This window comes from Lynx rufus, unplaced genomic scaffold (assembly GCF_022079265.1).
Source record: "Lynx rufus isolate CCGP_SWC_20201006 ecotype Redwood Valley unplaced genomic scaffold, mLynRuf1.p SCAF_6, whole genome shotgun sequence".
Taxonomy (NCBI): Eukaryota; Metazoa; Chordata; class Mammalia; order Carnivora; family Felidae; genus Lynx; species Lynx rufus.
In genome coordinates this window covers 88,434,101-88,451,837 of record NW_025814878.1, presented here as the reverse complement: position 1 = coordinate 88,451,837, position 17,737 = coordinate 88,434,101, and the positions used below count along the sequence as shown (strand labels likewise).

Genomic DNA, 17,737 nt, shown 5'->3' with positions numbered 1-17,737 from the left:
AGCTTATCAATACTAGATCTACCTTACAAGAAATGCGAAAGGGAGTCCTTCAAATTGAAATGAAAAGGCACTAAACAGCAACATGAAAGCATATGAAAATATAAAGCTTTTTGGGAATGGTGTATATATAGATTAGAGCTCGAAGATCAAGCAACTGAAGTTAAGATGCTATTAGCTTAAAATACATTATTATAGTTGTAAGATGTTGTATGTAAGCCCTATGATAACCACAAAGACACTATACATATAAGATACAAAAAAGAAAATGAGAAAGGCATCAAAGTATGGTTCATACACACACACACACACACACACACACACACACACACATACAAAAATCAATGAAACACAAAGGAAGAGAGCAAGAGAGAAAACCAGGGACAAAAGAGTTATAAGACAAAATAATTAATGGAAATAGCAATTTATTACTTATCAATAATTACTTTAAATGTAAATGCAAACCCTCAATCAAAAAACATAAAGTGACTGGGTGGATAAAAAAAGATTTAAAAAAAACCAATATCTAACATATTCTGTCTATAATAGACTCACTTTTTTTTTTTTTAATTTTTTTTTTCAACGTTTATTTATTTTTGGGACAGAGAGAGACAGAGCATGAACGGGGGAAGGGCAGAGAGAGAGGGAGACACAGAATCGGAAACAGGCTCCAGGCTCTGAGCCATCAGCCCAGAGCCCGACGCGGGGCTCGAACTCACGGAACGCGAGATCGTGACCTGGCTGAAGTCGGACGCTTAACCGACTGCGCCACCCAGGCGCCCCTATAATAGACTCACTTTTGATTTAAGGACACATATAGGCTGAGAGTGAAAGAAAGGAAAGAGATATTCCATGCAAATGTTAACCAAAAAAGAAAAGGAATGCCTATAGGTTTTCAGACAAAATAGACAAGTCAACTTTTCATAAGAGACAAAGAATGATAATTATATAATGATTATCTGGGTCAACTGACCAGGTAGATATAACAATTATAAATGTGTATGCATTCAACATCAGAACGCTCAAATATATGAAACAAACATTGACAAAACCAAAGAGAGAAATAGCAGCTCAATGATAGTATGAGATTTTAATATCCCTTTTTCAATAATGGCTAGAACATCCAGAGAGAAGATAACAAGGAAACAGAGGACTTGAACAACACTGTAGAACAAATGATTTCTTGGATATAGCACCAAAATCACAAGCAACAAAAGCAACAAAAGACAAGGGGGACTATGTCAAATGAAAAAGCTTCTACACTGCAGAGGAAACAATCAATGAAATGAAAAGGAAATCTAGAGAATGAGAGAAAGAATTTGCAAACCACATAGCTGATATGGGGTTAATATTAAAAAAAATATAAGAAACTCCTATGCCTTCAAAGCAAAAACAAATAGGGTGGTTAAAAAACTGACACGAGACTTGAATAGACATTTCTCCAAAGACATATAAATAACCAAAAGATATGTAATAAAGATGTTTAACATCACTACTCATCAGGGAAATGCAAATCAAAATCATAATTAAAAACCATCTCACATTTGTGAGGGTAGTCATAAAAAAACAACAGAATATAGCAAGTGTTGAAAAAGATGTGAAGAAACTGGAACCTTCGTGCACTGTGGGTGGGAATGTAAAATTGTGCACTTGCTATATACAACAGTATGGAGGTTCCTCAAAAAATTAAAAATGGAAGTATCATATGATCCAGCAATTCCACTAATGAGTATTTATTGAAAAGATAGGGTGCTTGGGTGGCTCAGTTGGTTAACTGGCTGACTTCGGCTCAGGTCATGATCTCATGGTTTGTGAGTTCGAGCCCTGCATTGGGCTCTGTGCTGACAGCTTGGAGCCTGGAGCCTGCTTCGGATTCTGTGTCTCCCTCTCTTTCTGCCCCTCCCCTGCTCATGCTGTCTCTCTCTCTGTCTCTCTCTCAGAAATAAATAAAAACATTAAAAAAATAATGTAATGTAATGTAATGTAATGTAATGTAATGTAATGTAATGTAATGTAATGTAATGTAATGTAAAATGTAATGATCCAACAATCCTGTACACTAGTCAGAGCTCATCATGAAAAGTGTACTCTTAATCCCCTTTATCTGTTTCACCCATTCACTCACCTGCCTCCCCTCCTGGCAACCTCTAGGTTGTTCTTTGTATTCAAGAGTCTGTGTTTATTTTTGTTTGTTTGTTTGTTTGTCTCTTTTTTTCTTCAAAACAAAAGCCAATTTTATTCTTACCATCATAATCCACTAGACAGTGTTGAATCTGTTGCAGCAGAAATTAGGTGTATTATAAAAGGAACAACAACAACAACAAAGCGTGGGAATCAGAAAATCTGGGATCAAGTCTCTTTCCTTATCACTATGAAATTTTGGACATCTGATACTCAGTTTTATAAGATACTATCTTGTAAAAGTGATAATAATTCTTACTTTGGAGAGTTCTTGTGAAGATCCAATGAGATAAAATATATAGCCATAATTTGAAAAATGTAATGTGCTCATGCAAATGTTAGCTATTCTTATGTGCTTCTTTAAGATGCTTGTATATGCTCAATATGGGAAAAAAAAACTACGTAGAAAAAAATAGAAATAAAATGAAATTTCCAATTCATTAGGGCCCTCCACACTGCCAGCTTTAAAGTGCACTAAAATTAGCACTTTGGAGCTCTAATTATACAGATTAACTCTCTATGATGATCAAATGAACCAGGAATTCTTTATCTTAAATGTATTTCTATAAAGTCATACTAAGAAGCATGTAACCAACCACATCATTAAAATTAAAAGAATTCAGCGAATTGCCTGGTCTCTGGAAGGACAACCATCCATCCTCTCTTCTCTAAATTTTGCTTCATTCAATGTTTCTAAGAAAAATTCTCTGAGAAGGGACTTTTTAACAGCACAGTACAAGCACTACCATAGCCTATAAAATGCGTTTTTAATTACTGTTTTGTATCTTGCTAATCTTTTTTTTAATGTTTTTATTTATTTTTGAGACAGAGAGAGACAGAGCATGAGCAGGAGAGGGGCAGAGAGAGAGGGGGACACAGAATCTGAAGCAGACTCCAGGCTCTGAGCTGTCAGCATAGAGCTGGATGCGGGGCTCGAACTCACAGACAGTGAGATCATGACCTGAGCTAAGTTGGACGCTTAACCGACTGAGCCACCCAGGTGCCCCGCATCTTGCTAATCTTTACCCATTCCTGTGCTGTGTTTTTCATCAAGCATAACATATTATATGCAAAGTGTGAGACGAAGATCAATTTCTTGTTAAATTTAATAAAACTTTTATAGCGACAGGCAGTATTAAATATATTTAATTGTACCTAAAGTATCAGGGATGACTATTCTGGTGTTTTGTTGAGAGCTTTTACAAGGAATATGTTCAATAAAGAAATATGATGTGTATTTATTAACTTAAAAATAAATAGTTATTGGAAATATTGAGGGCACACTTAGTAATGTCTGGAGCTGGATATTTGCATAACTACCTGAGACACATGGGATAGCTCTGTGTCTTTCTTCAGTATTGGAGGTTTTCCATCTGCAGTCACTTCAATCATACACACACTCTGAGAGCTGCCCACAGGGATTGTGTAGCTGGAAACAAAACAGAAGAGCCATTATTGCATGTATTACTGGCAAGAACAGGGTAACTTCACACATGGATGGTAAGTACTTCTTCAATGAGAGAGGTACTTTCTGGATCATAATAATCCTGAAATATGGCCTCAACCAAGTGTGAACATTTTAGGATAGATGAAAGATATATTTCTTTTCTTATGCTGAAATTTTATTTTCCTTCTCTTTCTATCTCTAAATCAGGACTTGAAATGCTTTCAGAAAGTTAAACCCCCACAAAACCAAAAGAGCTTTCTGTATAAGTAGCTAATAATAAATTTTAAGTGCTAACAGTGGTGGACATATGGTCTCACTCACGTAGGATACTGTTGGACAAGTAACAGCAATGTTAAATGATGCAAACCTGCCTAGGTAGAAATTTCTCCTCCCTGGCCTCCAGGGGAAATAGAAATGGAATAAGAAATGAAAGGCTGCATACCCTTGAGCAGTGAGATTACAATGTGATATAGTTATCGGAACTCAGAAAGCATGCTGCTAATGTACTGGCATGGTACTGTGTCTCAGAGATAAAGAAAAGTATAAGGTTAAGGGAATTTGTAGAATGAATAGCAGAAATGACCAATACACAATTGAAAATTTATCACAGTTTATAAAGTGATACAATCAGATAAAAAGGTACACATACTAAAGTACTTGGCAAAAAATTAAATAGAATTTTAAAAGACAATTTAAATGATAGTACCCTGTCACTTGCCACATGTAATAATAGTAACTTGTCTTTTTAAGTCTATTCCATAGAGATATCAGAAATTCATTTACTAATATTAACAGTGGCTATTTCTGCATACTGAAAGTATGATCTTAATGTTCACTTTTGCTTTTTTGTATTTTCTAAATTTTAGACAATGAACACACCTAATTTTTACTTTTAATTTTGACCCACTGCCCCAGTTTGCACATGACTAAGACATTTTCCAGGATGCAGGATTTCTCAGTGCTAAAACAAGGTAAGTGCCTCGTACATCAGGATCAGTTGGTAATTCCACTTTTAAAAGAAAAAGTCAGTTTTATTAAAAATCATTAGTTAAATCAGTTATCAATATTTTTCTTAAAATCAATTTTGGGGTCTAAGTTGAATGGAAAAAGCAAACCAGAACTTCCCCCCCACCCCCCTTGCTCCAGAAAGGGATAGTGGTCATGCTGGTTTTCTCTTCCCCTTTACCTAGAAATACAAATCTGATATGGCCCTTTTAATACATTATCACACTACTTTTTGGGCCCCTGCGCCAGTTTACCAAGGACACTTCTAATTCTGATCAGATCACTGTTGAAGATGTTTAAATTCCACAAATAACCTCTAGAGTGTCGCATTTGTGTGAATTGTACATTGTGGTGATATATGAAGCACATTTGTCATTATAGTTGAAATGGGAAGGTAGACCTGTACAGATGCTTTATTCTGGAAATGCAGGAAATAGTTCTCAGGGAATGCACATGTCCTTATTAAGACATAGTAAGATCTTGTTTTGTTTGTTTCATTCAGAGCTTGTTAAAATCTAACCATTAACTTCAGTGCTATAGAAGGAAGCTACTCTACCCTATTTACTTTCTGTTACCTCCTTCTTTTCTTCCCCTGGCCCTTCCACTAAATGGTTGATTCTATTGTCTGCTTGGTTTATGTACCATTTTGGAAATTGATGCTCTAATTTCACCAGAGATTTTTCTACATGTAGATTCTTATCATGTTCATTTTTATAATATCTCATTTTTGCTTACAGACCAAACTGTATGATAGGCAATGAAAAAATGCTCTATAAACAAATTTAGACATTATGCCACATAAATCATTTGAGGCATACATATCCCGTATGCCTCTCAAGTATTGCTGAGGCCAGCCAAGTCTAATGATTTAAAGACTTAAGGATCATATTTTGAGATAATCCATTGACTAGCTGAGTGATCCTAGGCAAACCACTTAACCTTTCTTCCCTAAAGTGTGATTATCCACAGAAGGGAGATAATCATTCTTGGTTCATAAATGGTTAGTGAGAATCACATTATTTAATGTACATAAATCATTCAGTGCTAATATTAAAATCCAAAGTTAAAGCAATTATTTGCTGACTAGACAGGGATCTCTAAAGAGATTTTTATGAAAATAAATTACACAGTCAAGATGAAGTGTTCATCTACTTCTACTAATATTACCTATAATGGGATTCAAAATCAAATACTCAGGTTGCATTACCTTGAAAACTAAAATTTGATGAAAGAAACATTTTTTCCAGTGTCTGTAACATTCTTGTTCTTTGTATTTAGTCTTTAATAGGCTAAACAATTTGGCAGAAAATTCTGATTTGGCAAGATAATTTATTTTTAAATTTTTAGAAGAGCGTGCTCAAAGTGGAAGTTCAGGGTATCCAAAACCAAGGGAAGGGTTGTACAAATGTAAACAATGGAGAGTGGATTGTTCAATCAAGTACTTTTATATAATTGAATGCTATGCAGCTCTTAAACAGGAGTTAGAATATTAACTAATGGCATAGAAAAATATTTGTATAGAATAGAAAAAGGATAGACAATTTGAGTGATATACCATTTTTATAAAAAAATATGCATAGAGATAATACTTGATCTACTCTCGCTAATATTAACAGTGGCTATCTGTGCATGCTGAGAATGAAGATGATTTTTAATTGGTCTCTTTTGCTTATTTGTATTTTCCATATTTTGGACATGGAACATACAATAATTTTAAATTTCACCTCTTAAAAGAAAAATTCAGTTTCATAAAAAAATTCAGTTTTTATTTATATAAAAACAAAAATAATTTATTGACATTTTTGTCTTCCTAGATTTCATGCTTTCTCTCTAGGTAAACTATCTTCATGTTAGGTATGTTAACTCTTGAACAACACAGGGGTTAGGGGTGACCACCCCTGCCCTGCATACTTGAAAATACACTACAACTTTTAAAAGTTAGCTGATAGCCTTCTGTTGACCACAAGTCTGACCAATAACCAACATGAATAGCCAATTAACACGTTTTATATGTTATATATGTTATATACTGTATTCTTACACTAAACTAAGCTAGAGAAAAGAAAATGTTGTCAAGAAAATCATAAGGAAGAGGAAATAGCATTTATAGTACTGTACTGTATTTATAAAAAAAAAAATATCTGCATATAAGTGGACCCACACGGTTGAGACCCATGTTGTTCAAGGGTCAACTGTATTGCTTTCTGACAGCCTCTGAAATCTCTTCTTCTAGAATTTATGTTAGACACTTTTCAGAAGACAATTAAACTGTTCTCTAAATTTCTTAATCTTGCTTTCACATCTTTAAAATACTTTCTTAATTTCTCTGTCCTGTATTCTTCTTAGGCACCAATTTTTTCTGAAGCAGTCTCTAGGAACTATTTATTCTATTGACAGAATTTTAATAAATTTTAAATTTTAATGAATATTTTATTCCCCAGGATTTTGAATCTTTTGCATCATTTTTGTATAATTTATGCCTGATTTTCCTTTATAGATTCTCCTTTAAGACGAGTTATTTTTTCACTAATGTTTTCTAGCATCCCAGAAATATTTACTTAAAAGCTTTTGTCAGATTTTTCCATAAAAATGATTTTATCTAGAGTGATTCATGTTCCACTTGTTGATTTCCTTTGCTCCTTTCTCAGTGTTGCCATGTGTTCTGATACTGTGCTGTGCAGCCTCATATTTAGTTTTTTTTTTCTCTTTCCCCTCACTTCCATTTTCCTTGTTGTGCTCATCATTAGGCAACCCATGTCTGCTTGCCTAATGAGAACCCTACCTGATCTTCAGAGCATCTAAACCTGAATCTTGGATAATGTATATTTGGCAGTTCTGTTCCATGGTGATATTGAAGGTATCCTTTGGTCCATTCAGAGCTGAAAAGATTGCTTGGTACAGTTCTGCTCATGATGCTTTGGTTGTCTCTGTTCTTTGTAGGCTGGCAGTTTGCTAAAAGTCAGAATCCCAGAGGACAGTCTCTCTTTTTCTCTGTGGGTAGATAGGTAGATAAATGATAAAGATATCACATGTATACTTGAATGAATAGTTTAAATTCCCTTATAGTTGCTGAGCATCCCTGTTTTTAGACCTAGATCTTGGCAGGCCTGCAGTCTTAGCTCTTGATGCTTTGCAGTTTTGTCGGTTTCTTGTCTGGAAAGATGTCTATCTTGTTTTTGAATTCGCTTTTGTATTTTCAGTTGTGTATTTTAAAATTTTCTATATTGTTGCTATGTGTTTGACACTAAGGAGGAACGTCAAAGTGTGATGTTACAGTCATCTTGACCAGAAGTCTCACTTTTTTTTACAATAAGAAAAAACAACAATAAAGATAAAATTGAGTTATAACTTTTTTTAATGCTTATTTATTGATTATGAGAGAGAGAGGGAGGGAGAGCACGCACATGTGGGGATAGAGAGAGGAACAGACTCTCAAGCAGACTCTGCAATGTCACTGTAGAGCCCAATGCAGGGCTCAATCTCATGAACTGAACCATATGATCATGACCTGAGCTGAAATCAAGAGCCAGATGCTTAACCAACTGAGCCACCCAGGTGCCCTGAGTCCTAACTTTTGAAGGGCCATGTAAATAGAAAGTTATCTTTAATCTGTGAGGGGTGGAATGAAGGGAAATTAAGCACATTGGAGGTGCCTTTATAATTTTGCAGGCTTTTAAATTTGGAAAGAATAATTTCTTTGGCTTTTTCCATCTCGGGTTGTGTGTGTGTGTGTGTGTGTGTGTGTGTGTGTGTGCACTTTCACATTTCAATGCATCTGTCTCATGTTTTTCTTCAGTGGCAGATTTCAAAAGCACATAAGTAAAGTGGTTTGTCTTTCTTCCAGAGAGAAATAGGAAGTATGGATTTCTTTCTTCTCTAAGGTACTTATGTTTGATTTGTCAAATCTTGGAGTTATATGAGTCACTGGCATTATACCATAATGAAATTAAATGCTTTAAAAGGCCAATGTAGTGCTATGCCGAAGGCTCACAAAACATAGCTCATGCATAATTGTAGTCGCTATAGAATTTTAAGCCATGATATAAAAGTAACATAACTGAACAGCACCAACTGTGTCTAGGGAATATTGCAAAGTTGATGGCAATACTGAATCCTTCCACAGGTGCAAAATATGTTCTTTTCTCTTATCACTCACAGGTTTGGTTATTATACAGCAATGATTCTAGCTTGTCTATTTTATTTATTATTATTTTTTTAAATGTTTATTTATTTTTTGAGAGAGACAGAGACAGAATGTGAGTGGGTTAGGGGCAGTGAGAGGGACACAGAAGCAGAAGCAGGTCCAGGCTCTGAGCTGTCAGCACAGAGCCCAACGCAGGGCTCAAACTCACAAGCTGTGAGATCATGACCTGAGCCGAAGTAGGACTCTCAACCGACTGAGCCACCCAGGCTCCCCTAGCTTGTCTATTTTAAATTTTAGACATGAATTAACTTTGCTGGGTTTATTTCTTTATTTACCTAAATTAGACTTTAAAAATGAATGTAAAAACAAGTTCTCTATATGGATAACCTTTAATATAGATAGCAGTTAAGTGAATCTCCAAGATAGTAACTATTATGACCAAAAATAACCAGCCTTAATGTTTACCACATGTTAAGTATTACTCTGAAATGAATAGACAACATTCACATTAAGCTCCAGCTTGGAACTTCCATTAAAAGAATCTTTCTGGCTAGATTTAGGACTGAGAGAGATTAACCTCAATGTTAGCTGCTATGATCTCCACATTCAGCTCAAAGTTTCACTGGAGTTGTGAGAGTTAGCTCTGCATATGAATAGCTGAGATGGGAGACTCAGATCGGCAGATGGCAGTAAAGGTACATGGCAGAGATGGAGGCACTGAAAGGCATCTGCTCCCCACAGATAGGATCTAATTGACAGTGTGATTGTTTTAGGTCCCTGTTTGCAACAGGAAAACAGGGGAAAATATATTTAAAAGATTATACATCAGGCAGTATGGATGAAACTGTCCAGAGACATACAGTTTTCCTTACCGGTCATGTATCTAATGTGACTGTCATGGCTGTGTGGGCAAATTTAAGAAGATGCTGTTTACGACCACGAAGGTTTCATACAGCCCAATCAACACAGCCATACTGTTTGAGGTTGTTAATGTGACTCAGCACAATCTATATGTTAAATGAATGTAAAAAAAAGATCAGACACAAAAATCACTGTTAGGCCCTTTGCCAAATAAAAGCAATGTAAACACACCAAAGGCACCTTGAAGCATGCCTTTTTATTTAGAGCACCAAAGAGCTGGCCAGGATGGCCACACAGTTTGTACAAGGAATGCTGCCTGACCTCTGTCTGATAGGTGATTGTTACAAGGACTTCCTGCCTCTAGATGATTGTCATGAGATGGTCATTGGCTTTAGGTTATTTTATTTAGCCTTTTCTCTGACTGACAGATAGCCCAAATATCCTGAATAATAAATTACTGAGAAAACCGAGCCATTATCCTGTGAAGCACTGATACTAAAGAAAGAATCTGCAATGATTCCTGAAGACTGCTGGAGCAGGAACTTCATTTACACCCTTGATTAGCCAGAGCAGTCGTCAAGGGAACAACCAACCAGCTGTCATGAGATATCACAGATATTCCAAAAACTGTGATTTTACTTCTGACTACACTATCTAATTCATGTGCACTGGGATCTACAGCATATACAGACCAGAGATTTCATGGTCTCCTGGTAGCACCTATAAAAGTATAGACGGCCAGAATACCCTTGTTTTCTTTGACCAGTAAAAACATTCACATAATGACTATTACAATTACACAAATTGAAATTTGTATTCAGAAATACTGTGTTTTTTGACCTGACATCTGGCTTTAATCTATCTGAATATCATGGTAAGAAGCTTCAATGGTGTGCTGGAGAAGGCTAGTACTGACTCACGAGAGCTGGTTTTGTGCATTCTTTCTCAATTCACACATCTGTGAATTCATGTTGGTAATTTGAAATTGACCATGGTGGGAGTATTTATGCCTGGCAAATTGGCAAAGCTACAAATCATTCAACCCTTTATCCTCCCCTTTTTCCTCTAAGATCTTGAATCCATGGAGATTCTTGAATATTTCCTAGTAGGATTTAAGTATTCACTTAGAACAAGGGCATTAAGTTGCAAAGCTTAGCTTCATTGTTGGCATTTAATTTGGAACTTCAATAGGAAATCTGTTTTATTCATACTCTGTTCATAGCTCTAGGTTGGATCAGTTTACTCTGCTGATAAATGGGGGTTTTAAGAATATTACCCCTAAAACCTACACATACACAGTTTATAAATGCCAATTAGTACTTAGTTTTACCCTTCAAGTCTAATACTTGTTGCTCAATTCATTTGTTTTTAGCAATCTTGGGGTATATTTGTATCCAGTCCACTAAGTAAACAGTCAAAACTCAGGAGTTGAAAATACTCATTTCTGATCCTTTCCTCTTCAACCCCTAAACTCTCATATACACATATTTTGAGTTACCAAAGTTTCCCAAGTTGAAATAGCATTTGAAAAAAATCAATTTAATAATAGATTATTTCACCCAATTTGAACAAAAAGCCATTCTGATGATATGGGTATGTAGAGAGATTCACTTCCGTTAGCTTAGGAGTGAAACCAAAGACCAGTTTCCCTTAGGAAAAAACCATGTGCATCCCTGTCATTTTTTAGAAGTATTACAGTGAGTGATGGCTGATTCTTACAAAATTGCCTTACCTAAATAATAAACGTGCGGTTTACCTGTCTTCTAAATACTGGGTTTTGCATGATTAGTATTATTTGTAGCATATGATTGATTTTCCTGCCTGTGTATTTTGAGATTTATTTAAAAAAATAATATTTTGATGCTAAAATATTTATACTGCACCATATTTAATCCAATTTATTAATCTAGCTTTTATTAAAAATATGAAGAGAGATTAATAGAGATGCAAAGGATTTAAATTTCACAAGCACTCTCGAAGTCAAATTGTAAATATTCTCATCACTCTAAATGTAAAAAGGCTGTAGTGTGATCTAGCGAGCCGTGCCTCAGGATCAATACCTCTTTGGTTTCATATTTCTTTGTCAGCTGGCACGCCATCTAAGTGTCCCTTGTCTCAGCTTATTCAATTTTCTCTGGGAAAGTCCATCTATTTCTCATTCTTATATATAACTTTTTCTTTATGGTTTCTAAGGTTTTAATGCATGCCACTTCTCCCTCCAATTGTCCTTCCTATACACCTTTGCCAAACGTGGCTTCCCCATCTTTGAAACTTCTGATATGGAGAGAAGAAAAGTAAAGTTCTTACCCCAAGCAAACTTTCAATTTGGAGCTAGCCAGACAAGTAAAATTTTAGAAATTCAATCAATATAAAAATAGATGCAATCAATGAATATATGTAATCTAGGCTTAATGCTTGAAGAAGCATTACTAGCCCCTCCTTAATTTAGGGTCTATTTCTTATTAATAGCTCCCATGAAAGCACTCCGAATTTAAAAACTGAGAAAAATGTAATTAAATAAATGATTACGAGATGATGAAAAAATGCTTTGTCTTTCACCCTTACAATAGAGACAACATACTTCTGGAGTTGTTTATGATAAGAAAAACAATTACATTAACCTTTTAGAAGTTTTCCAGAAGATGACAAATGAAATAGACCAAGTAGACCAAAATCCATGTCATGTCATGTGCAAAGTAAAACTGCTGACAGAGATGGTTTCAAAATTTTATATTACTTGATACAAATAGAAAACTCAATTACTGTGAGGCCTATAAGCCCACAATGATGAAGAAATTTAATAAGCTCTAAATACATAATCTCAGTTAATTTTATTTATGTAATCTTGATCCAAATGATTTAAGGGAGTTACCTTTAAACTCTAATACTTCATTTTATCTTAAAACATGTACATTTGTTCAGGGGCGCCTGGGTGGTTTAGTCATTAAGTGTCTCACTTCGGCTTAGGTCATGATCTGACCTGAAGTTCCTTCTCAATTCCACATCCCATGAGTTCGTGGGTTCTAGCCCCATATCAGGCTCTGTGCTGACAGCTCAGAGCCTGGAGCCTGCTTCGGATTCTGTGTCTCCCTGTCTCTCTGCCCCTCCTTAGCTGCACTCTGTCTTCTCTCTCTCTCAAAATAAATAAACATTAAAAAAAATTAAAAACCCATGTACATTTGTTCATACTAAAATTTGTTCGTTATTCTATTATAGGACTGAGTCTACACTAGTTTTTCATATGAGGGAAAATAGTAGGAAATAGAAGAAAAAGGGAAAATCTGTATAGGGAAATAAAGCATAAAATAAATTAGTGTTCAGGAAAATTATCTTATACAACTTAAAATCGATCTATTCATTCAATAAACAAATGAATCCCTATTATGTAAGAAACTAGTAGGTGGTGGGGAGGTGGAGGTAGATAAAGCAGTTGTCTTCTGAAGGTCTTCACAGAGGGTAGACAGGAAAGACACTACCATTCTTTGAGAGGTCAATTTTCACCAAAACCAGAGGAACCAGGGCCGGCACACCAGTATTGGCAGTGTAGGTTAGTGTTAATGAGAGCTGAAGATTTGTGCTTCGTCTTCAAGTCTCACTCAAACTCAGTGAGCAAGTGATGCTGGGAAGATTTTACTGAGATACAAACTGGGAGCTTGTGATTGCCAGGCTCATGAGGCAAAAATGAAAATAGGGAGTTCAAAGAGTGCCTATCTTTACTGATTATAGAAAACAAACAAAAAGGAGAATATTTTTTTCCTCATCTTTAGCTTTTTTTTGCTCTTCTTTAAAGAGCCCCAGTCCAGTATCTCATGCTTTCATGCTGCTCTGTCTTATCTTCTACCTATTGTAAGCAATGCTTGACCAATGAGAGGACACACTGGAATACATCATTTGAAAGTGACAGAGATACCTTCATTGGGTATACATTGTTATTACAGCAATGGCCTCTTATAATGGGATAGTTTGCTTTATTTAATAAACATTTGTATATCATTTATTATGAACCAAGCATTTTATTTTCCTCAAGTATTTTACCTTTAAATTCTTTTTTAAAAATTAAGCTCTATGCCCAATGTGGGGCTTGAACTCACCATCCCCAGATTAAGAGTCCCATACTGTAGTGACTGAGCCAGCCAGGTGCCCCTCCCCAAAGCCTTTAAAATATTCAACATCATCCTCCCCACGAATTAAGCAGAAACATGTTGGTTTTTTTTTCCATTTAAAGATCAGGAAGTTGAGTACCTGAGGGGCTAACTATCTGCGGTCCCCTAGTACCTAACTGACATAGCTGGGTTTTGATATGAAGATGGAAGCAGAGATTGAAGTGAATTCCAGAAACACCAAAATGCTGCCAATGACTCAAAGATAGAAGAGGTGAGGAACAAATCTTCCCTCAAGCCTCTGAAGGCAGGGTGGTTTTACTGACACTGTGACTTCATAGTTCTGGACTCCAGAACTATGAGAAAGTAAATTTCTATTGTTTTAAGCCATCAATTTTATGGCAATTAGGTTACAGCAGCCACAATAAGCAAATACAGAGCAGAAGTTTTTCTTTTTTAATGAAACAATGTTAAAAATTAGAGGCAAGGATTAGAATATTAGCAGTGTTCAAAAATTAAAATGGAATTCAGACATAAATGAGATTAGAATGTGTATATATTGAATTATAAGTGGACACCTTATTAAGGTATACAGATAATCTAAAAGATTTGGGTTTAACAAATATCTCAGTTGTGGAGTGGTTATGAAAAAGATCAGAAAGCAACAGTGTATCTCTTTTTTAACATTTTCACAGTGTAGTTAAATTTGACAGGAAACACTGATGCAATAAACACAAATCTATTACAGATACCTAAATCTAGTACCTGCATTTATTGCAATTCAAATAGAGTAATAAAAACATTCTAACAGACCTCTTTAAAGTGCAAAGGGGACTGTGCTCACTAATTCACTAAACACTAAGGGTGAACACAGTCATAGTAGTAACTGGAAAAGAAATGGCAAAAATATATTCAGCAATTTACAGTCCTTTACTATTTGATACTTTGAAATCTAAAACACATTTCCCTTTGGTTTGTTTTTAATTACCTTTAGGGGGTGGGATTATATTTGCTATCTATAGTAAAAGGAAATGTTTATATTCAAAGCTTTTTATCAATTGCAGATGTTTTGTTGACAACCAATGTAGCAAACATTTCCACAGTGGTTTACTTTAACCTTCAACCAACTGAGAATCTAGTGTCTTAATCTTGGGGAGAATAATACAAATTTTGAAATCATAAGTTCTTTAGGCCAAAGAAAGTTCTCAGTGTTGGTGATGTAGATGGGTGGAGAAAGCTCGTCCTTCTATTCAAAGACTTTCCAGGGAATCAAAGTTTTATGTAACCACAGAAGCAATTCTATATTACATTGTGAATTGTAAAGGGGAGAACAAAGAAGTATCCACAAATGAGGAAACTTACCAACCTTATTAAAGAATCTTTGAATATTTTCTCTACTCAAAAGCATTTTCTGAATTGAGAAGGGGTTCTCATTTTGCAAATACCTCAGCCAGAGCCTAGAATTTCCTGAAGTGATAGTTTTCAAAGAAAAAAAAGCACTAGATGTAATAGGAATATTAAAATACACACATGATTGTTTCATTCTGAGTGGTTATGTAAGTATAGGGTTGTAAGGATCAAGCTACTTTCCTTCCTAGTACTTAGAAGAGAAAAAATGATCCTCCTCCCCTTTTCTCTTTATGGTTTTTTTGTAGAGCATCATAATACAACACAGTTCCATGCACTTTCTACCAGCAGAATAAAATAATCGGACAAGCTTTATAAAGAAGAATTTCTCACATTAACAGTTATATACCTATAAATGCAAACTGGAACAGGGTCAACTGTACTCAGAACCCAGGAGTCTTAGTGGTAGGAAAGACTTGAGATGCATAGTCCATTCTCCCACTTAAAGGAAGACACTTTGTAAAGGCTTTGTAAAAGATGAATTTCAACCTGTTTGAATATTCAAATGAAAGAAGGCTCATTATGTCATGAAGCCATTTCTTCATTGTTTAACAGTTTTGCCACTGTTTGTATAAAAGCCATTCTGTGTGTGTGTGTGTGTGTGTGAGACCCCGTGATGTGTGTGTGTTAGGTACCCTTTATTGAAGATTTTCTTAAACCAGATACTGGGTTCAACACCATACATGGATTATATCAAGGCAGTGTTTCTCAATCTGGGTTTCCTTTTTGCCCCATTTACCTCCAGGGAACATTTGGCAATGTCTGGAGAAATCTTTGTCACAACAGCAAGAGGAGGATGCCACTGACATTTAGTAGGAAGAGGTCGCCAATGCTGCTAAACATCTTATAATGCACAGGGCAGCCCCTAACAACAAAGCATATATATCCCTAAATTATCAACAATGTTCATCTTGCGAAACTCTGATTTGAAGTAAAAGCAGAGTGAATGTTTCACTAGCTAAATAAATGGTAGGTCTTGTTATAAAAACAAGGGGCAAAGGAACATGTTTTTTTTTTCCCCCTGTAATACAGCACTATTTTCTACAATGAAGGATTATAAAAAGATTATTTTAGAGTTTTTTTTAGCTGCTTATTTATATTTGAGAGAGAGGGAGAGAGACTGTGCAGGGGAGAGACGGAGACAATCTGAAGCAGGCTCCAGGCTTTGAGCTGTCTGTAAGCACAGAGCTCGATGCTGGGCTGAAACTCATGAATCTCATGAGCTGTGAGATCTTGACCTGAGCCAAAGTTGGCCGCTTAAACAACTGAGCCACCAACACGCCCCTAAAAATATTACTTTAAAACATTTTGTTATTTTCATGCAACATATTCATATGACTCAAGATTCAAAAGGTATGCAAAGATATGTATATAGTCTAAAATCTTTCTCCTACCCCACACCTGGACTACCCAAGTCCTGTCCATCGAGGAACCAGTGTTACCAATTTCTTGTTTATTTATCCAGAAGTCCTCTATGCATCTGTAAATGCACACATACACAGACACATGTGGACACAAATACTATATACATTCTTCCCATGGTGTTTTTATTATTTAATCCATTTTAGAGATTATGTTCTAGCATGACACAAAGAGTTTCCATGTTTCTTTTTAAGGTGGTAGAGTATTTCATTGTATGAATTTCACTGTACTTTATGTAACCTCTCCTCTCTCTATGGATATATTTCCATTTTTTTCTACAAGTAGATTCGACAAGTAGAATTACCAAAGAAGAAAGTTTGTGTTTGTAATTTTTATTGGCTATTTTCCAAATTACCCTGCATTAAAGTTGTACCTGTTTCCATTTTGTAACTTTTCAAATTTTCTCTGTTTATACCTTCTCATCAAAAACTTTCTAGGAATAAATAAAAAGGTTGGTACACCAGACAGTATTTTGTTCCTATCATGTTCTCAGGACTCAACTATTCAGAATCTGCCCACAAGAGGTTTTTTTTTTTAAAACCTGCTTTTAATTGTGGTAAAACATATATAACATAAAGTTTACCCTTTTAACCATTTTTAAGTGTAAAATTAAGTGGCATTAAGTATATTTACAATATTGTGTGACGGTCACCACTATTTCCAAAATTTTTCATCACACCAAATGGATGAAACTCTAATTATTAAGCAATAATTCCCCATTCAGCCTCCCCTCAATAGCCTTGAATCTAATTTGTGTCCATGAATTTGTCTTTTCCAGACATTTCATGTAGGTGGAATCATATAGTATTTGTTCTTTTGTGTCTGGCTTATTTCACCTTAGCATGAAGTTTTCAAGGTCCATCCATGTTGTAACATGTATTAGAATTTCATTCCTTTTTTAAGGCATTTTATCTATCTCTTGATAGACATATATTTGTTCACAGCTTTTGGCTACTGTGAACAATGCTGCTATGCATACTGGATTACAAGAATCTGTTCGAGTCCCTGTTTTTAGTTCTTTTGAGTATGTACCTAGGAGCATAATTGCTGGGTCATATAGTTATGTTACATTTAACTTTTTAAGGAACCATCAAATTGTTCTCCATAGTGACTAAACTATTTTAGATTCCCACCAGCATTGTACTAGGGTTCCAATTTTTTCACACTCTTGCA

General features: G+C 35.4%; 1 protein-coding gene across 1 annotated transcript in view; it reads right to left on the bottom strand.

The window, feature by feature from the left end:
* The window catches only part of EYS (eyes shut homolog), a 1,631,667-nt gene that overhangs the window by 231,597 nt on the left and 1,382,333 nt on the right, over positions 1–17,737 (bottom strand). The window contains exon 33 of the mRNA XM_047102761.1: positions 3,499–3,607. Within this exon, the coding sequence (XP_046958717.1) occupies positions 3,499–3,607 (109 nt within the window). The remainder of the gene's footprint in view (positions 1–3,498; positions 3,608–17,737) is intronic.